At 39.4% G+C, this 22285-nt stretch overlaps 1 protein-coding gene and 1 pseudogene across 5 annotated transcripts in view; both read left to right on the plus strand.

Moving 5' to 3' along the window:
* SERAC1 (serine active site containing 1) overlaps positions 1-15086 on the plus strand; it is an 86118-nt gene extending 71032 nt beyond the window's left edge. For 3 of the 5 annotated variants that reach the window (XM_027082422.1, XM_027082427.1, XM_027082433.1), the window contains 7 exons: positions 5425-5575; positions 6881-7022; positions 8076-8170; positions 9403-9500; positions 10672-10854; positions 11992-12135; positions 13810-15086. In XM_027082422.1, the coding sequence (XP_026938223.1) occupies positions 5425-5575; positions 6881-7022; positions 8076-8170; positions 9403-9500; positions 10672-10854; positions 11992-12135; positions 13810-13946 (950 nt within the window). In that variant the 3' untranslated portion in view covers positions 13947-15086. Of the gene's footprint in view, positions 1-5424; positions 5576-6880; positions 7023-8075; positions 8171-9402; positions 9501-10671; positions 10855-11991; positions 12136-12340 lie in introns of those variants that run through there. The other 2 variants (XM_027082429.1, XM_027082439.1) reach the window with 2 other exon arrangements.
* A 5404-nt stretch (positions 15087-20490) lies between these two features.
* Positions 20491-21149, plus strand: LOC113606310 (40S ribosomal protein S6 pseudogene; annotated as a pseudogene).
* The last annotated feature ends 1136 nt before the right edge of the window (positions 21150-22285 follow it).

The following is a 22285-nucleotide window of genomic DNA, read 5'->3' on the forward strand; positions in this document are numbered from 1 at the left end:
TTTTTTGTCCCTTTTTCTCTCTTCTTTCCTCCTGGGACTTCAATTATGTATATTAAATCTCTTGATTCTGTTCCACAGGTCATTGAGACTCTGTCCATGTCTTTCCCAAAATTTTTTTTCTCTGTGCTTTACCTTTCTTTTTTTAATGTATTTTTTAATTGAGGTATAGCTGAAGTTTCAGGTATACAACATACTAATTCACAATTTTTAAAGATAATACTTCATTTATAGTTATTGTAAAATATCAGCTATATTCTCTGTGCTGTACAATATATCCTTGTAGCTTATTTATCTTATACATAGTAATTTGTACCTCTTAATTCCATACCCCTATCTTGCCCTTCCCCCTTTCCCTCTCTCCACTGGTAACTGCTAGTTTGTTCTCTGTATCCGTAAGTCTCTTTCTTTTTTGTTACGTTCGCTAGTTTATTTTTTAGATGCCACATATAAATGATATCATACAGTGTTTGTCTTTCTGTTGTATCATGCAGTGTTTGTCTTTCTCTTATCTGACTAATTTCACTAAGCATAATACCCTCCAAGTCCATCCATGTTGTTGCAAATGGCAAAATTTTGTTCTTTTTATGGCCGAGTAGTACTCCATTGTGTGTGTGTGTGTGTGTGTGTGTGTGTGTGTGTGTATATATGTATATATATATATATATACATATACACACACACACACACACACACTATATCTTCTTTACCCAGTCATCTACTGATGGACACTTAGGTTGCTTCCATATCTTGGCTATTGTAAACAGTGCTTCTATGAACATTGGGGTGCATGTATCTTTTCAAATTAGTGTTTTAGTTTTATTTGGATATATACCCAGGAATGCAATTGTGGGGTCATATGGTAATTCTGTTTGTAGTTTCTGAGGAACCTCCATACTGTTTTTCACAGTGGCTGCACCAATTTACGTTCCCACCAACAATTTAGAAGCGTTCCCTTTTCTCCACATCCCTGCCAGTATTTGTTAGCTGTGTTCTTTTTGATGGTAGCCATTCTGACAGGTGTGAAGTGATAATCTCATTGTGGTTTTGATTTGCATTTCCCAATGTTGAGCATTGTTTCATGTACCTGTTGGCCATCTGTACGTCTTCTTTGGAAAAATGTCTATTGCTGTCTTCTGCCCATTTTTTAATCAGGTTGTTTTGGGTTTTTTTGATGTTGAGTTGTATGAGCTGTTTATATATTTTGGATATTAACCCCTTATGGGTCATATCATTTGCAAATGTTTTCTCCCATTCAGTAGGTTGTCTTTTCGTTTTTTTTTTTTTGCGGTACGTGGGCCTCTCACTGTTATGGCCTCTCCCATTGCGGAGCACAGGCTCCGGATGCGCAGGCTCAGTGGCCATGGCTCACGGGCCCAGCCGCTCCGTGGCATGTGGGATCTTCCCGGACCGGGGCACGAACCCGTGTCCCCTGCACCGGCAGGCGGACTCTCAACCACTGCACCACCAGGGAAGCCCTGTCTTTTCGTTTTGTTGATGGTTTCCTTTGCTGTACAAAAGCTTTTAAGTTTAATTAGGTGCTGTTTATTTATTTTTGCTTTTGTTTCCTTTGCCTTAGGGGACAGGTCCAAAAAAAATATTGCTATGATTTATGTCAAAGAGTATTCCACCTATGTTTTCTTCTAGGGATTTTATGGTTTCAAGTCTTACATTTAGGTCTTTAATCCATTTTGAGTTTATTTTTGTATATGGTGTAAGAAAGTGTTCTAATTTCATCCTTTTACATGTAGCTGTCCAGTTTCCCAGCACCACTTATGGAAGAGACTGTCTTTTGTCCATTGAATATTCTTGCCTCCTCTGTTGTAGATTAACTGACCATAATTGTGTGGGTTTATTTCTGGGCTCTCTATTCTGTTCCATTGATCTGTATGTCTCTTTTTGTGCCAGTACCATACTGTTTTGATTAATGTAGCTTTGTAGTAGAGTCTGAAGTCAGGGAGCATGGCTCCTCCAGCTCTGTTTATTTTTCTCAAGATTGTTTTGGCTATTCAGGGTCTTTTGTGTTTCAATACAAATTTTTAAATTATTTGATCTAGTTCTGTGAAAACGGCCATTGGTATTTTGATAGGGATTGGATTGAATGTGTAGATTGCCTTGGGTAGTATGGTCATTTAAACAATATGAATTCTTCCAATCCATGAATACAGTATATCTTTCCATCTGTATGTGTCATCTTCAGTTTCTTTCATCAGTGTCTTATATATAGTTTTCCAAGTACAGGTATTTTACCTCCTTAGGTAGGTTTATTTCTAGGTATTTTATACTTTTTGATGCAGTGGTAAATGGTAAGTGGTAAGTGGTAAATCCTTAATTTCTCTGACAGTTCATTGTTAGTGTATAGAAGCAACAGATTTTTGTATATTAATTTTGTATCCTGCAGCTTTATTGAATTCATTGTTGAACTCTAGTAGTTTTTTTGGTGGCACCTTAGGATTTTTTTATGTATAAAGTATCAAGTCATCTGCAAACAATGACAGTTTTACTTCTTCCTTTCCAATATGAATTCCTTTTATTTCTTTTTCTTATCTGATTGGTGTGACTAGGACTTCCAAAACTATGTTGAATAAAAGTGGAGAGAGCGGGAATCCTTGTCTTTTTCCTAATCTTAGAAAAAATGCTTTCAGCTTTTCACCATTGAGTATGATGTTAGATGTGGACTTGTCATATATGGCCTTTATTATGTTGAGGTATGTTCCCTCTATACCCATTTTTTAGAGTTTTTATCATAAATGGATGTTGAATTATTTTTATTATTTTTTTAAATAAATTTATTTATTTTTGGCTGCGTTGGGTCTTGTTGCACATGGGCTTCTCATTGAGGTGCTTCTCTTGTTGCGGAGCACGGGCTCTAGGCATGTGGGCTTCAGTAGTTGTGGCTTGTGGGCTCTAGAACACAGGCTCAGTAGTTGTGGCACACAGGCTTCGTTGCTCTGCGGCATGTGGGATCTTCCTGGACCAGGGATCAAACCCATGTCCCCTGCACTGGCAGGTGGATTCTTAACCACTGCGCCACCAGGGAAGTCCCCTGGCTGTTGAATTCTGTCAGTAGCTTTTTCTTCATCTTTTGAGATGATCGTATGGTTTTTATTCTTCAGTTTGTTAATGTGGTGTATCACACTGATAGATTTGAAGATACTGAACCATCTTTGCATCTCTGGGATAAATCACACTTGATACATGGTGTATGATCCTTTTAATGTGTCATCAAATTCAGCTTACTAATATTTTGTTGAGAATTTTTGCTTCTATGTGTTCATCAGTGATATTGGTCTGTAATTTTATTTCTTTGTGATATCTTTGTCTGGTTTTGGTATCGGGGTGATGCTGGCCTTTTTGCTTGAGTTCAGAAGCGTTCCTTCCTCTGCAATTTTTTGGAACAGATTGAGCAGGATAGGTGTTAATGCTTCTCTAAATGTTTGGTAGAACTCACTTGTGAAGCCAGCTGGTCCTGGACTTTTGTTTGTTGGGAGTTTTTTTTTTATTACTGATTCAATTTCATTATTGGTAACTGGTCTGTGTACATGGCTGAAGTATAAAATCAAGTCACAGGCCAGTAGGAATAGTATAATTCCATTTAGGCAAAAAAAAAAAAAAGCAGCATATGGAGCTATAGTGTATATGTATAAATTATAGGTACGTAACTGAATTTTTAAAAAGGTTTGGAAGGGTGTCCACCAGACTTTTAACTTTGATTACTTCTGAGGATATAAGTGGGAATTGGGAAATGATGGGAGTGCTAAAGTGGGATGTTCATTATTAAGTGCTATTTTTGTTTATTTTTACAATTAAAATGTATTCAGAAGTTATGTAATTAAAAAAGAGTAAATAGTTAAGAAAGACACAAGTTTTCCAAGGAGCATTAGGTGAAGCATCTCAGGCATTGTAAAAATACTTTGCCAACTAAAAAATGCTGTAGAAATGGCTTGTGCCGTGCTTTCTCTTGCGTTTCCTTTCTTGTGACTCCGTTAAAAATAAAGCCATATTTTTGTACATACCAATAACATACTTGTATATCTCTATAGGTAGAATTTTAAAACATTAAGTATTGTAAAGCATTCTATAAGAGATTTTGAAGAGGGATTTTCTAATATTACAAATTAGAGTATTGTTAAAGAATTATTGGGTCTGAAATTTCTTTTGGATTATTAAATAATGGCCTCCTATCATCACAGTGTTTCTCAACACTTTTGCCACAGAAAGTGGGAGGATGAAAGAGGGAGGACAAGCTGCTCTCTGTTGAGCACCTGCTGTGCTTGGAAATGGCAGTTTTTATATAGATTAATTTATTAGAACCTTCCTTCAGGTCAAATGAACCACGTTATTTACTGAGTTTCCATAGCAAGTAAGCAAGGGACAGAAATTTGAGCTCAAGTCTCTCTGACCTCAAAGCCCATATTTTGTTTTATTTTAAATTAAATAATACATGAATAGACTCTCATTGTAAATACTTCGGAGAACACAGATATAGCAAAAAATTAAACCCAGCTTTATACAGAGCCCTCCACAACCCCAACTCCCTCCTAAGAGGCAGTGACTTTAATAGTTTGGTGCCTCTTTCTAGATCTTTGTGTGTTTGTGTGTGTGTGTGTGTGTGTGCATGCACGCACAAGCATAAACTTTGCCTACATATTTATGTTCATAAAGCAATACACTGTTTTAAACAACAAAAACATAAAAAATAAATGAAATTGTACTGCACAAAGTATTTCTTTGTCTCCCTTTAAGAAGTAGTTCTTCCAAACTGTTACATATAGAATGGATAAACAACAAGGTCCTACTGTATAGCACAGGGAATTATACCCAATATCCTGAGATAAACCATAATGGAAAAGAATATGAAAAAGAATGTATATGTAGGTATAACTGAGTCACTTTGCTGCACCGCAGAAATTAACACAACATTGTAAATCAACTATACTTCAATTTAAAAAAATGAGTTTTTCCTTCCTGAACCTCAGGTTTTGTAAGTTTTTTGTCTGTCAAACAAGTTAATTATTAAGAAACTACTCACTCGTGTATTATTAAGGGCTGCTAATATGCCAATCAGAATGAAATAACTAGTGTTAACTCACTGAGTTTAATAATTTTTGCTAAAGCAAAATATGACATTTTCTTACCATTTATGGCCTCATCTCTAGTAATTACAACTTCTGTTAGATTTTCTAAATAAAGAAAATGGCTCTTAACCTTCGTTGAGATCCCTAAGGAGTACCTGGCTGGGGACATCATGGCATTGTGTTGTGGGACCCAGGGGGCCTTAGGGAAGAATGTAATTGTGGTGGTAGGGCTTTTTCTCGTAGACAGATGCTGAGGTTTGCCTTCCTCCCATCATTTTCAGCCTGAAAACCTCTCAATAGTCTGAGACGGATTAGTGCTGGTGTTTAGGGAATGTGTTCTTTTCACCAGGCTGGGTTTCCATACTGGTAGAAGCAATAAAGTCCCACCACATTATGGAGGCCTCACACGCCGCCAGAACCCTGGCTAATCTAGACCGAGAGACTGTGCAAGATAAGTACCAGGACGGCGTGTACGTGCTGCACCCCCAGTACCGCACAAGGTAAGAAGGCAGGGTAGAGCCGCTTTGTCCCTGTGGGGACGTAATGCTTCAAGGGCTTAATATTCTAACTTCTTTCTGCATAATTTAGATAAGTTAAATACCTTACAAATAAGTCAGATACCTTATTTACTGAAACAGTTTTCCCCTAATAACCTCAGAAGAATTGCAAGCTGTCGTGAAAGTATGGAACTAGCTAAATTACCAGGGTTATTTTATACTAGCGGCTTACCTTCAGGAAGGCTGCATTCACCTTTTATAACATGTCTCACATAAACTCTGTAATGCATATTTCTTCTTTGTTTCATTACATTTTTCATGTAAATCTAAGTTATTAACTGATTAGGGTTGTAGAGGTTGATCTGGATGAGAAGGAGCTAGGACATTATTACATGCAGGCGACCAAATCAGCCTGGGCCTAGAACTCAAGGGACTAGAGAAAGCTTAGGCGAGGTTATAAAAGCATGTATCGGAAGGAATAAGTTGTAATAAATTTGACTCATACTCCTTCTTAAGGTTATTTCTTTTTTTGTTTGTTTGTTTTCTTAAGGTTATTTCTGGTCACTATTTCCAGTCGTATCGTTGCTAAGACAATAAATATACCACAATGAAAAAATTACACATTTCTTAGATTTTTGTCAGGCACTTTAATACCTCAGAAAATAGCAAGAACTTTTTTTTAACTTGAAAAATAGATTTCCTGGTTAATTCTAATTTGTAAATAAAATAATATGGTAATGTATTTTATATGTGTTACATAATTGGGTGTGTATTATAAATAGCTTGCAAGTAATATACTATTGCAATTTTTTTAAATGGCATATACAAAGAAAGAATGTTACTTTAAAATCTCATTTGCTCTGTTTCTGATAAACATCATTTTCCTTGATAAAAACAATCTTTTTCATGCATACTGAGTTTGAAACTACACTAGCATATGATTTAATTTCTTAAATACTTTTATTGATTTGTGTAATATTCTCATGGAACTCTTTGGAGGGTAATCTATGACATCTGTCACTTCATTGATCACTAAGCGCATTACAGTTGATTTTGGTTGGTCTGCCTGCCTAGTTGTGTTTCCATCCTTACAGAGAGAGCAGTGAGCACACTGCATATATGTCTTTGCCAGAACTCCTTTAGGGCTCCTCAGCAAACCTGTGCTTATAAAGCTTGCCTTAATTAAGTTTATTTTATGTCATATAAACCTGCTAAAATAAGCACCATCCAAAGAGAGTGCTGTGTAGATTCTTATCAAAGTAATAATGCATTTTTTCTGCTTCTTTTAAAAACTCTCTCCCCTGTTAGTCAGCCCATTAAAGCAGATGTCCTGTTTATTCATGGCCTTATGGGAGCAGCATTCAAAACGTGGCGCCAGCAGGACAATGATCAGAATTTAACTGGAAAGGTTTCAGAGGATGAAACCAAGTATACAACATGTTGGCCCAAGGTAAGGAAGCGGCTACCTCTGGTAGGCCACCCTTATCCCGACACACTGCTGTGTCACCGGCCTTTAGAGTCCTCACTGTGACATGCTTACTTTTCTCTTTTTACTGGGATTTTTTTTCCATGCAGTTTTTCTTTTCTTTAGGGACACTTATAATATGTTACATGAACAACTGGGCTTATCACTCTGTGTTGTATAATTTACGGTACATTCTATGACTCTAAAAGAGTATTCTGTTAAGTAAAAAATGGGCAAAGGGCAAGGGCCAGTAAAATAGTCCACTTCCGTTAAAAATATAATTCAAAAAACATATATATATAATTCAATAAATAATATATTAATAACAGCTGGCTAGTTCTGTGATTTTAATAATTATAAAATGGAAAGACTTTGAAGAAGTAATTCTGCTTTGGATTTCTTTGACATTATTTCTTCTAAAGAGCCTAAACTTTGGCATTAATTTATTGAATGAAATTTATCTAAAGCTCAGTGAAAACTGATGCTGTAAATATGTATAAATAGTTCCTGGGGCTTTGTCCCACTTCCGCTTATCCACCTTCACAAGGGCGTATCAGCAGAAAGAGTGGCTGGCACTCTTTCTCTGGTGACACTGAAATATGGAGATGACGATAAACCTCGGCTCCACAGAGACAGAACTGTAACTGTAATTAGTATCTGAGCTCTCAGGTCAAATCTCTAACCTCCGTCACACTCTTCTGTCTGTCCTGAAATCACAGCTTTCTATTAAATGCTTTCAAAAAGCCAATTTGATCTAGACTCCAAAAACAGGCCCTGCTTTTGGCTATAGCAGATTAAAATTGAGAATATTCTCTTGAAACCTGCATAGACCTTATGCAATATCACCTTATGAGCAGAGATATAAAAAGATAAAATGCTGGAGTTATTTTTCTAGTCACCTTTATACTTTACTCCAATGCAGTCTTTTACTAGTTGTCAGTATTACAAAGGTCCTTTAGTTACGAATTTCAATTGCTAGGAAATAAGTGGAACAGTGGAAATTCATATCTTCCCTTTTGCACCTTTTATTTTACGTAGTCGTGGTTAGCAAGAGACTGTCCCGCTCTCCGAATTATATCTGTGGAGTATGACACCAGCCTTAGCGACTGGAGAGCAAGGTGCCCTATGGAAAGGTAACAGAGGGGGAAGGGTCCAGGCCACAAGTGGGCCCTCTGGGATGGAGGGGGGTTTTATCTTTGAGGCCACAGACAGGATTTTCTTATGGAAAACTAACCTAACCTTTCTTCTCTTCCTTATAGAGGAAGTTAGCTATAAATAATGAAACTGTATAAGGCTTAGATATAGTGTCAATGTTGGGCTCCTAACATGGTTCGCTTAAAACTATTCTCATAGTAAGGACCATGGATTCGAGAGCAAAGTTTCCTTAATTCCTGGAAGTAAACATGGGGCTTTTGGCTTTTGTGTTCACAAGCATACCACCTAAAGGAAGCCAAGAGAGATGCTGAGCAACGTAGGCTCCTTATGTCACTTGTACATCGTATGTGCCAATTGTATATACAGGAGAGAGCGCTCAATTTCTGGACTTCAGGACCTAGACTATAGCCAATTATGCCTTTGACTCACTAGCCATCTTAGGTCATTAAACTGGTCTGGGAAGTCTGGTCTGCAAATGGAGGGAGTTGATCTGATCTGTGTTATCAAACTGTTATATATGAATGACCCCCACCTAGGTGCCAGAGGAATGGTGCTGAGGGTCAGCGGGCGAGACCCCAGGGCTCCTTCCCCAGGTCACCCAGAGGAGCTCGCATAAACCTTTATTTCAAAGAAAGGATTCTCCACATACACAGTTTAAAACTACCAGACCAGACAGCTTTAGAGTTCCCTTTTAGTTTGAAAATTACTTATCTGAAGTCTGATTCTAATAGCTTTGTGCTGTTTCTAAGTAACAAACCAAAATGATGAAAGCTTAGTGTAACATAAATACAAATAGAACTAAACAGCAATGACAGCTGACTCGACAGGTGAACTCGCAAAGGACAGCATGGTCTCCGCTGATCCTTGTCTTCTCAGGCCACCTAATGAGGAGGGACGCACACCCTAAGTGGTGGAGGCAATGGGGTAAGACCCAAGTTTGACCCGTGAAAATTGCCCAATAACGTTTTAGATGCCTAAACAATGCTTGTTTCATAAATATTCCCACCTATGCCAGTGTGACTAAGTTAGAAATGGGGAATGAGCAATTGCAGGAATCAACCGGAGAGAATTGAGGTATTCCTGACTCCAAAATGTAGCATGTAGAATTGGTCCAATAAACAAAAGATCTTGCCTTAAAACGTGGATAGCAAAATTGGGGCAGGGGGAATCAGTAGCCTTCTGTCATACTCGCTGTTTTCATTTTGTTCAGAAAGTCCATTGCATTCAGGAGCAACGAACTTTTGAGGAAGCTCAGAGCTGCTGGTGTTGGGGATAGGCCAATGATTTGGGTATCACATAGCATGGGAGGTAAGTATGTTTCACTGTTGCCAAGCAAGCATTGTGAGGTTGTCAGCCATGGAGCTCTCTGTTTTGTTTACTGGTAGCCCTTTTCCCCCTAAATTAATGTTTTTGGCTATGGCTCCTTCCATGCTATTTGTTTTTCTAAGAGGGGACAACTAGTAAAAAACCATATAAAAAGAAAATGAGTTAAGCACTACGCTTGATAATGAGTAAATATCAGAAGCTGTCCATGGCGTATGTAAGCCCAGCTTGTAAAAATCTCTCAGCATTCCTGGCTGGTCCCAGGCCCCCCCCCTTTCTTCCCTGTTTCTCCAACCACCACAGAGTCCGTCACTGCTCCTGTGCCCACAGCCCCAGCATGCCTGCTTACCCCTCGCCCAAGGCCTGCAGAAGTGGCGGTGTGATCACAGGTGTCCCCTCTTTGGTCCCAGTGCTTGCTTGCTAAGTAAGCCACATCCCCTGCTTCTCCCAACCCACTCCCAGTCCAGTGCTAAATGTTCACCATCCACCTTGCAGAGGGCCTTTCAGCAGCCCTTGGCCTAGTTTAGCTGATGAAATGCTCAGGACTGCTGACTCTTGAGTCTGGGCTTTTTGCTGAGAGAAAGGTGGATGTAGCCCTTTATATCCTCAGAGACCGACTGTTACCATCCATGTTACCTTTGTGTTTCCCTATCAGCTCCAAGCCCAGGTTGGGGGACAGAAAAGAAGGTGCCTTCCTAGGTGGATTTTCCCACAGCAGCTTTGTTTTCTCCCCAGTGGATATGTGAGACTATGTGTTTTTTAAATATTAGTACTGTCCTAACGGAGTGGTCGTTAGTGGGCTGCTGCGGGTAGGTGGGGAGGCTGGCTGCTGCCTATGCACGTCATTGATGGACACCCAACATGCAGTGCCTAACTCTCTTCTCCGGGAGAGTGCATCCTGTGATGTAACATCTGCTTTATAAATGAGTTTCTAGAATCTTACCTGTTTGTAGTCTTGTGCTATATATTTTAGAGGATTGGGCGCATTACTAAGTGTTAATATTTTAAGGCCCTGTTTGTTGGACTACAGAGAATTATTGTTTAAACTTTTTTAAAGAAAGCATCTCTTTTTCTGTATTTCTTGTTTGCCTTTTTTTTCTTTTTTTAATAAGGGAAGGAAAATAGCTTATGCATTGTTTTTCTTCTCTATGGCTAGGTCTTCTTGTCAAAAAGATGCTGTTGGAAGCCTCTAAGAAGCCAGAAATGAGTACTATTATAAACAATACCAGAGGAATAATTTTTTATAGTGTCCCTCATCATGGATCCCACCTGGCTGAATACTCTGTTAATATTCGTTATCTTCTCTTTCCCTCTTTGGAAGTCAAAGAACTCAGCAAGGGTAATACTTTTTTTCTAAAGGGAATTGGCATTGTATTAACACCAGTTATACAGGAGAAGGAGGAGAACAGTTTTGACTAACTTGGCTGTATTACCTCATTTTACTATTTGTACATCAATTGTGTTTAGACTATCATGGAAACTTTTTAGTTTGGGGTTAACTTTTCTTTGATACATTCCCTTTTTGTTCTTAAGCCATTATCTGCTTAAGAAATATAACAATAATTTTAACACTATCTTAGTTAAAATTTTTAAAGTTACATAATGTTTTGCGTTAAGTATTATTCCAAATTACCAAAGAACTGCTCTTTTCCACAAGTTTGGAAAATCATCAACTGTTAAAATATACACGAGCTTTACAGATATTCATATTAATTATAAGGCACTATATTTGTTTGGGGTTAATAAGCATCTTCTCTTTCTCTGGAACACCTGTTAATCAGAATTTTGGGACCCTTGGCTTGAGCTTTAGTATACCATTGTCTTTTTGCTCATATGCTCTTTGTTCTGCTTTATGGAGAGTAATTGGACTTTATCTTCAAACCTTTTGTTGAATTTGATTTTTTTTGCAGTCAAACTTTATCTTCCACAAGCTCTTTCTTGTTCTGTGATCCATTTTCTTTTGAAATCATTCTAAAGATACTAACTAGAGGTTTTTTTTTTAAAAAAAGTGTCTTCTGTGCCCAGGTTTTCTGTTTGCTCACCTGGTCTGTCGCTCTCAGACCTGGTGCTTCTTGGTCGCCCTTTGATACTTGAGGATGGGGGACAGGAAGGGGATGGGTGCTCTGTGATTATAGACAGGCTCTGCTGATGGGAGGCTGTGCTTCAGAGTGGACGTGGAAGTGCCAGCCAGCACACCGAGGGACCCCTCAGTCCCACACACCAAACTGCCCTGGGTACTGCTTCTGGTCAGCCAGCAATGTGAGAAAACTCTCCCGCTGACACTGGCCTCTGAGTTCTAGATTGGTTTTAGCCCTTTTCTCTCATCTTAATGGCTTCTTAGGAAGAAGAGAAAATAAACAAGCCACCATCTTGAATCAGAACCCTAATTTCCTCTCTAAATTTGGAAGGTTGATGCATTTTATTATGAACTAGATAAACAGATCTTGTTACAGTCTCGCTCTCTATAATTTTACAGATTCTCCTGCACTTAAAACACTACAGGATGACTTTCTGGAGTTTGCAAAAGATAGAAACTTCCAGGTGCTGAGTTTTGTAGAAACACTACCAACCTACATTGGTAGCATGATTAAACTCCACGTGGTGCCCCTGGAATCAGCAGGTATTCACTCTTTTGAAACTTGTTTGTCCTTAGTTTCCTGGTTGGTGGTAATCATAAACGTCAACTTTGATATCCAGTTTCTCAGTTTTAGGGGACAGTTTTATGAAGATTTAGATTCTGTTATTCTTTTAAGCCATAGATTAAAACTTCTCTGCAAACATTTAACCTTGGCATTCCCCTTCCCTCCTTTTATTTAACTGATTAGACAGCAAAGGTTAATCGGCTAACTCTGCATTAGCTCTCAACAGCGAAATCTGCTGCATTAAGGTAAGAATCAGAGCTTTTCTATCATCAGCTAGATTAAAAGGAGCATTTCATTTCACAGATTGATAGCCGCCTGCAGGAACCTTAAAGAAATCAGCTAAAGGTGTGGAAGCTTAGTAATATTCAAGCAACAGAGATTGTGAAGGAAAAAACTAGTGTTAAAGTTCAGTGTCTTCCTAATCCTGGGACTGAGGGAAATGACCAATACCTGCTACTGCAGAGCACTGTAGTCTACTGTAGGCTCTTTGAGGGCAGAGCCCACATCTCAGTTCTCCTTATAGCCTCCTGTGTTACTCTGAGCATAGTAAAGAGCCCGTACATTTCACTCCCTGAAAGGCTTTCCCCTCAACCTGGCTAACTCTTTAGTTTGCTTGTCAGACCCTTTTCTGATCACTTCGGGGGCTGGGTCAGGTGCTGTCCTGGTAGCACTCTGCCATTACTGAGAGCTCCTGGCAGCCAGGCATGGTGCATATCTGGAGCGCCTGCCAGATGGTTCTTCTGTCTGTGTAACAAGTTTTGTTCTACTTCATTATTATCTATATAAAATGAAAAAGGCTTGATATCCTATAGTGGAATCTGAAGAGACTTTACCTTAAAGCAATATGCCATAGGGTGAGGAACTGCTGTTTGGTAGTTGAAGAACCTGAAGAGTTCAAAGAACAGTGGCCTGTTTTTTGTTTTCTTTTAAGATGAATTTGGGAGCTTAAAGCAAAATTAATATTGTGGACCAGCTGCTGGTAGTGACATAGCCTTGTCATCATTCTGTCCACCCCTTCTTCTGTGTCACCAGGTGGCCTGTCTTCCTTCATAACCACCAGCTGCACTTCCTCACCTGGCTGGCTTCACTAGTACCTCCTGTCACTTCCATCTAGGTGGACTTGGTTAGGCTGAAACATCAAAAACTCAACCAGCTCTCTCAAGCACCACATCATCTCCTTCCCTGGTAGAGTGAGCATGGAGGGTCGGGTATAGAAGGGATTCCATGTGAGACGTTCCCATTCGTTTCATCAGGGCACGGGAGCTCATTATCAAGTTTCTAATATTAGCTCTAGGAATAGAAGTGGTTCAGAGAAGTGTGGAATAACTTAGTAATAACCTGCAGTGTGTAAACGTTTTGAAGGTGACAGTGCTCAGGCTCTGTTCACTATTGAATTAGGAAATCGGCAGCACACACACAGAATATATGAGAAAAGCATAAAGTTATAATTACACCTACTGAGACTCCATTCTCACGTGATTAGTCAAATGCAGTTTAGTTACAGTCAAACTTTAAGTTCCTTTATCTCTGAAAAGCGGTTCTCGATCACGACCAAATCAACATTTACCACTACGCATTTGGCCTCTTTCACTGTTGACAGGGGGCAGCTTATATTTTTACTTAAATTTTATTGACATTTTTGTTTTCTTCAGATCTAGGCATTGGAGATCTAATTCCTGTGGATGTTAACCATTTGAACATTTGTAAGCCAAAGAAAAAGGATGCTTTTTTGTACCAACGTACCTTACAATTCATCCGTGACACTTTAGCCAAAGACCTGGAAAACTGACAATTGTCTTTTTCTGTTTTCACACATGAACACAGTGCAAGAAACGTGGTGTTCTCTCTTTTTAAGCTCTACGCAATCATGCAAATGTAGTCATTATGGCATTAATGTGGCCTGGAGTATGTTGCAGGCAACAGAATATTGTTCTGTAAAACACAAACCCAGAAGTGTCAATCAAAGAAAGAAGGGCTAGACTGGATTCTTCTGATTTAAAAAACTTCCATATGTGCCAGTTTATGTTTTGCAGTGTTGTCCCTGGTGATAGGGAGCAAGCTGCTATGGCTAAAGGATGTGATCTGTGACGTTTGTCATCTGTGACTGTCCCTGGCTCATGCTGGGAGCAGCGCTGATGGCTTCTGAAGGGAGAGCCATCACCAGTTTACCACAGAAATGCCTGTTGGAGGGTGCCTAAAATGGAGAGAGAATGAACTAGAACATAAAGACTCTGTTTTGGGTCAGGGTTTCCATGTGCTGTAAGTTTTTAAAACTTGTCAGTGTAAACCTTTGTGTAACATGTTAGCTTTGTTACACGCCTTGCCATCCATGGGTCATTTCCTTGTAAGTTTTTATTTTCATATTGCTGAGAACAAATATTTCTCTTTTAAAAAAATTCCTAGCCTATAATAATTCTTTCCAGACTGTAGCTACCTATACTTTTAATTTTTCCCAGATAAGAATAATAAATCCATTATTGATCAGAGTGTGAACTAAAACTATTCTAAGCTATTATATATATATTAGCAATACTTAATATCAAGATTCGCAGATTCTTTTTAGCTAAAGTATACCATTATTTCTTGCTCATTAGGAAATGGTATTAATTGGTCTCCAGCATGTGAGAAATAGGAAATCATACTGATGACTTTTTTTTTAAGTAACAGCATTATTGAGATATAATTCACATACCATAAACTTCACCCTTTTAAATGTACAGCTCATTGATTTTTAGTGTGTTTACAGAGTTGTGCAACCATCACCACTATCTAGTTTCAGGACATTTCATCATCCCTCCAGATAACCCCACACCCATCAGCAATCACTCCTCCTCCTCTCTCCCCCAGCCCCTGGTCAACACTAATCTTCTTTCTGTCTCTATGGATTTGCCTATTATGGACATTTCATATGAATGACAAGTTTTAAAAAAATTACAACACGTGGCCTTCTGTGTCTGGCTTCTTTCTCTTAGCATAATGTTTTGAAGGTTCATCCATGGTGTAGCATGTATACATGTAGCAGGACTTCGTTCCTTTTTATGGCCAAATAATATTCCATTGTATGGATGTACCACATTTGTTTATCCATTCATCATTTGAGGGACATTTAGGTTCTGTCAATGTTGGGGCTGTTATGACTAATGCTGCTGTTAACATTCACATACAAGTTTTTGTGTGGACATGTTTTCCATTCTCTTGGGTATATACTAGGAGTGGAATTGCTGGGTCATGTTAAGCTTATGTCTACCATTTTGAAAATGATGGACATTTGTAGAATGGAGTACAGCATCTGAAGGTAAACTGGGGGCATCAGTGAACCTTAACAACATCTAATTGTTTAATTATGCAAAAACCTAACAAGTGACTTAACTACCTGTTTTGTTATGTAGCTATAGAGTGTGCTAGTTAGCTATCAACAATAAACTCTAGCTAATGGGATCACGTGGGGAGAGGGGTGTAGATAGGCTTGGTTTGTTTTCTTTTTCTGTTTTCCGTGAACCATGGCAGATATACCATGGCTGGAATATCTGTTCATTAACTTAGAGTAATGAAATGAAACCCCACTTCATAAAATCTCAATATAGCCATTATAGCTGTGCTTTGAAAATAAGGTCTGGGAGAGAGATCCAGTGTACTTCTGAATGACTATAGCTTTTCAGGCAAGTCACTTACCATTTCTGTTCATTCTGTTTATGAAATGGATGTGATGTATACAGATTCACTTCATCAGTCCTGCAAGATTTAAGTCAATAATGTTTTAAAAATAATCATCACCTGAAAAACTCTAAGAACACAAAGTATGAAAACATACACATTTGAAATAGTTTTAAACTTAGACCATCAGTAAAATGGTTCTCCTAGTTCAATCAGCCTTGTTTAAATACCCTTTCTGGAAAAAATTTCAAATGAAGCTTCCTATTACCTTTCCCCTCATGGGAAAAGTCTCTAAATGATCTATCCAGGAAGGAAATAAACAGAATACAGGTGTTAGCAGACTACTGAAAGCAAGCTGTAAATAAAATTCAGATGAAAAATTAATTATCCTTATCTATAAGCCCTTTACTTCTTTCTGATTACGTTGTCAACCCTAAAAGTTAAGGGCACTGAGTCCCCCCCTTTACTCCACTGTTTAAATGTCACCATAGAGAGAGTCAGACTACAAATGGAGGATCGTGATGCCTTTCTTGACTCCATCTCAACCATTCACCCAAGGTCACAGCAACAGGCATAATATGGTGGAGGACGCGGCCCTCTGCTCAGGTCGGGGCGCCCATGGTAGTGGATGCCAGCACTGGTTTCCTGTTGTTGAGAAAGACAGCACAGTCACAGAGTGACGTACACGTGTATCTCTTTTGAGCTTGGCTCATAATTTACAGTGCCCCTCAAATTATTTCTAAGTCCTAGAATTTGACTTTTAGGCATACCCTCCTGAATTTTCATCTCTTTGTTATATTAAATATGTTAATGTATGGTTTCGCTTTTATTGACATTTGGTATAAAAATTATGTCCATGAAAAAAATTTAAACATGTTCAATAAATGCAATTTTAACGTACTCAGTAAAACTGATTGTGCCCTTATATTGGATGTTGAACACTCCCCAAAGCTAATCACTTAAAATCTATTAGAAATTCATTGTATAATTATAAATTGCCTTAATAAAGCAGAAGACATAAAAAGGCAGTTTAATATCCAAGAAGTTCCCAAATTTAGAAAAAGCCATTCTTGTAAAAATTCCAGTTCTTAATCCGCTTTTAGCTTGGCCTTGGAGTTTAGAAACAGTGTCATGGAATTCAACACCTGGTTCCAAAGTTTGAAAACACTAAGCTTACTAGAACCTTTGATTTTTAATTTAATCCAAACTATTTCAGGATTGTTAAAGCTAGTTTGTATTGAAAGCTGGACACGCACTGATTCCTATGATCCTTAGAGAGTGCTGGATATGAATGTAATCTCTATAAAAAGCTTTGGGTATGTATACATCGATGGGTTTTAGAATATTTTGACATCTTGGATTACCAGATTAAAACATTTTTGAGAGTTCTGGACCAGGATGGTGACATAGGAGGCTCCTGAACTCACCTGCTCCACAGACACCAAATTTACAGCTACACACGGAACAGTTCCCTCAGAGAGAAGTTCAGAAACTAGCTGAGCAACTCTTACACATTGGGTGAACGAGAAAATGCCCATGTTGAAATGGATAAGAAAGACAGACATACTGTCACCATAAATCTCACCCTTGGCACAGTGAGATACAATCAGGAGGGAACACACAACTCCCAGCTTCTGCCTGAGGAGTGAAGGGTTTGGGCCCAACATCCAGTGCCCCAACTTTCAAGTCTTCCACCTGAAGGATGGACCTCCCCCGCCACACCAAAACACCTAGCTTTGAAAGCCAGCAGGGCTTGCATCCACAAGACCCGCAAGTCTACAGCAAAGAAAAAAACAGCTCTAAATGGGCTTGCAAGGACTCACAGTGGCTCTCCCCGCATGGCTCAGCACAAGGGCAGCAGACAGAAATGCCCATCTCCCAGCCTTTTCCTGAAAGATGCCCATTTGCTTATCTTAAAAGCTGCGGCCTGAGGGTCAGGCTTCTAATTTAGCACACATCTAGAGGATGACTGTGATCTTCCCTGGGGACCAGGGAGGCTGGTGGTTCTGTCTCTGCATTCTCCCTCTTGCCCACTCGAGGTTGCTGGTGTCTTCCTGGAAGGAGCTTCGACACATCTCTAGCGCCCTGTCTTTTGTGGCTGTTACCCAGGGAGTGCACTGCTTGATTACTTGCCTCTGATGGCCAGCAAGCCTTGTGTTTGTGGATCCCACAGGACTGTACAAAGAAACAGTTCCATCCCCCTATTGCTCAGCACAGAGGGAGCAGACAGAAACACCCATCTTCCAGTCTTTCCCTGGAAGGGTCTATCTGTATACTTGAAAAGCTGCCGCCTGAGGGTTCAGTTTCCAATCAGCCTGCATCTAGGTACTGACTGAGAATGTTCCCTTTGGAACACTGAGAGGTCCTAGCAGAACCTCAACTCCCGGGAGCCACTAAGAACAAAGAAGGAGGTTCAGACAGTCACAGAGTTTGAGAGATAACCAAGAGCTTGATGGGCTGAATCCTAGGTTCATCTCCTACAGGAGACCACTCTGTCAAGACTGGGGACTTCCCTGGTGGCGCAGTGGTTAAGAATCCGCCTGCCAATGCAGGGGACACGGGTTCAATCCCTGGTCTGGGAAGATCCCACATGCCATAGAGCAGCTAAGCCTGTGCGCCACAACTACTGAGCCTGTGCTCTACAGCCTGTGAGCCACAACTACTGAGTCCGTGTGCCACAACTACTGAGCCAGCGCACCCTAGAGCCCACGTGCTCTAGGGCCCACGTGCCACAACTACTGAGCCTGTGTGCCACAACTACTGAGCCCATGCCCTAGAGCCCGCGTGCCACAACTATTGAGCCCATGCACCACAACTACTGAAGCCCACGTGCTCTAGGGCCCACGTGCCACAACTACTGAAGCCCATGCGCTCTAGAGCCCATACGCTGCAACTACTGAAGCCCACATGCTGCCACTACTGAAGCCTGTGTGCCTAGAGCCCATGCTCCACAACAAGAGAAGCCACTGCAATAAGAAGCCCGTGCACTGCAACAAAGAGTAGCCCCCGCTCACCACAACTAGAGAAAGCCTGCATGTAATGAAGACCCCCATCCAGAAAAAAAAGACTGGGAGAGGGGCTATTTTATCTAATGCACAGAAGCCAACACAGAGAGTCAAGGAAAATGAAGAAACAGAGGAATATGTTGCAAACAAAAAGATGAAACTCCAAAAACAGACCTTAATGAAATAGAGATAAATAAGTTCCAAATAATGGTCATAAAGATGCTCACCATGGTCAGGAGAGTAATGCATGAATAGCATGAGAATTTCAGCCAAAACATAGAAAATATAAGAAAGAATCAATCAGAAATCACAGAGCTAAAGAATACTAACTGAAAAACGTAGTAGGGGGTTCAATGGCAGACCAGATCATGGGGAAGAAAGGATCAGCAAACTCAAAAAGAGGGCAGTGGAATGCATCCAGAGGACCAAAAAAAAAGTGAAAAAGAATGAAGATAGCTTAAGGGACCTATGGGATACCATCAAGCAGACTTGATACTTGCATTATAGAGGTTCCAGAAGGAGAAGAGAGAAAAAAGGGTCAGAAAGCTTATTCAAAGAAATAAAGGGTAAAATCTTTCCTAAGCAGGAATCCCAAAGGGTTCCAAATAAGATGAATTCAAAGAGCCCCACAAACTTTGCTGTACACTGGAAACTAACACAACATTGTAAATCAACTATACTCCAATAAAAACTTTTAGAAAAACAAAAAAACAAAGCCCCAGGGAATTCCCTGGCAGTCCAGTGGTTAAGACTCTGTGCTTCCACTGCATGGGGCACAGGTTCGATCCCTGGTCAGGGAATTAAGATCCCACAAGCCGCATGGCAGGGCCAAAAAAAAAAAAAAAAAAGCCCCACACTGAGACACATTATAATTAAACTGTCAAAACAAGGAAAGAATCTTAAAAGCAGCAAGAGAAAAACAACTTGTTATGTACAAGAGAACCCCATAAGACTACCAGCAGATATTTTGCAGAACTTTTGCAGGCCAGAGAGGAGTGACACAATATATTACAAGTGCTGATATATTACCAAGAATACTCTACCTGGCAAAGTTGTTCTTCAGAGTGGAAGAAGGGATGGAGTTTTTCAGACAAGCAAAAGCTGAAGGAGTTCATCACTACCAGACCAGACTTACAAGGAATGTTAAAGGGACTTCTTCATGCTGAAATGAAAGGACACTATTTAGTAACAGGAAAACATATGAAAGCATAAATCTCACTAGCAAATGTAAATACAGATGGTCTCCGACTCACAATGGTTCAACTTAATGATTTTTCGATTTTATGATGGTGCAAAAGTGGTGTGCATTCGGTAGAAACCGTACTTCAAATTTTGATCTTTTCCTGGGCTACCAATATATGGTACGATACTCTCTTATCAGCCACATGATCACAGGGGTAAACAACTGATACACTTAAAACCGTTCTGTACCCATACAATCATTCTGTTTTTTACTTTCAGTATTCCATAAATTACATGAGATATTCAACACTTTATTATAACATAGGCTTTGTGTTAGATGATTTTGCCCAACTGTAGGCTAATGTAAGTGTTGTGAGCACATTTAAGGTAGGCTAGGCTAAGCTATGATTTTCAGCAGGTTACCTGTTTTAAATGCATTTTCAAATTACAATATTTTCAATTTACGATGGATTTATCAGGATGTAACCCCATCATACATTGACCCATGGCCATGTTGGCCTGCTACTAAGTAAGAGGCATTTCTATTACAGATCAAGGAGGACTGGAGAAAGAAAGCACAGATCTGTACAGGGTTGCACTGCAGTTGTCAATCTGAGTGTTCTCAATTTGGTCATCATAAAAAAATAGGGAGAAGGATATTCCTGGACTCATTAATACTACTGTGCCTTGTCACCTGGGGCCCAAAAGAGTTGGTGGAATCCAGAAACTTTTCAGTCTGTCTAAAGAGGATAGCGTTTGCCCATATGTTGGGAGAAAGCCCTTAAACAAAGAAGGTGAGAAACCTGGGACCAAAGCACCCAAGATTCAGTGTCTTGTTACTCCACATGTTGTGCAACACACACATTGGTGTATTGCTCTGAAGAAACAGTGTACTAAGGAAAATAAGAAAGAGGCTGCAGGATACACTATGCCTTTGGCCAAGAGAATGAAGGAAGCCAAAGCAAAACGCCAGGAACAGATTGCCAAGAGATGGAAGCTGATGTCTCTGAGAGTTTTGACCTCTAAGTCTTGAGTCCAGTCAAAAATGCAATGTTCTGAGAGTAATGAATAAATAAGATCAGACATCAGAAGAAGATTGTATGGAACCACAAAAGACCCTGAATAGCCACAGCAACTTTGAAAAAGAAAAAGCTGGAGGCATCACTCTTCCTGATTTCAAACTACATTTCAAAGCTATAGTAATCAAAACACTATGGTTTGGCATCAAAACAGATAATAGATCAATGGAACAGAATATAGAGCACAGAAACAAACTCATGCACATATGGTCAATTAATTTATGACAAAGGAGCCAAGAATACACAGTGGGAAAAGGATGGGTGGGAAAACTGGACAGCCACATGCAAAAGAATAAAACTGGACAACTATGCTACACCACACATAAAAATCAACTAAAAATGGATTAAAGACTTGAACTTAAGACCTGAAACCATAAAACTCCTAGAAGGGAACAAAGGTAAGCCCCTTGACACCAGTCTTGGCAATGATTTTTTAGATTTGACCGTAAAAACAAAGGCAACAAAACCAAAAATAAACAAGTAGGACTACATCAAACTAAAAAGCTTCTGCACAGCAAAAGAAACCATCAACAAAACGAAAAGGCAACCTACAGAATGGGAGAAAATATTTGCAAATCTTATATTTGATAAGGGGTTAATATTTTAAAACTATAAAGAACTCATTCGACTCAATAGCAAAAATCAAACAATATGATTTAAAAATGGGCAGAGGAACTGAATATTTTTCCAAACAAGATATACAATGGCCAACAGGTACATGAAAAAGTGCTTAACATCACTAATCATCAGGGAAATGCACATCAAAACCACAATGAGATACCCCAATACATCTGTTAGAATGGTAATCATCAAAAAGACAAAGGATATTAAGTGTTGGTAAGGATGTAGAGAAAAGGGAACACTGCACACCGTTGGTGGGAATGTAAATTGTTGCAGCCACTATGGAAAACAGTATGGAAGTTCCTCAAAAAATTAAAAAAAGAACTACCAGATGATTCAGCAATCCCACTTCTAGGTATATATCCAAAGGAAATGCCAACAGGATATTGAACAGATATCTGCACTCCCATGTTCATTGCTACATTATTCACAATAACCAAGGTATGGAACCTAAGTGTCCATCAATGGATGAAGGGATAAAGAAGGTGTAGTATATACATACAGTGGAATATTATTCAGCCATGAGAAAGAAGGAAACCCTGCCATTTGCAACATGGTTGGACCTTGAGAGCATTGTGCTAAGTGAA

This window comes from Aethalodelphis obliquidens, unplaced genomic scaffold (assembly GCF_003676395.1).
Source record: "Aethalodelphis obliquidens isolate GAN/ISIS:26980383/991018 unplaced genomic scaffold, ASM367639v1 scaffold3, whole genome shotgun sequence".
NCBI classification, from domain to species: domain Eukaryota; kingdom Metazoa; phylum Chordata; class Mammalia; order Artiodactyla; family Delphinidae; genus Aethalodelphis; species Aethalodelphis obliquidens.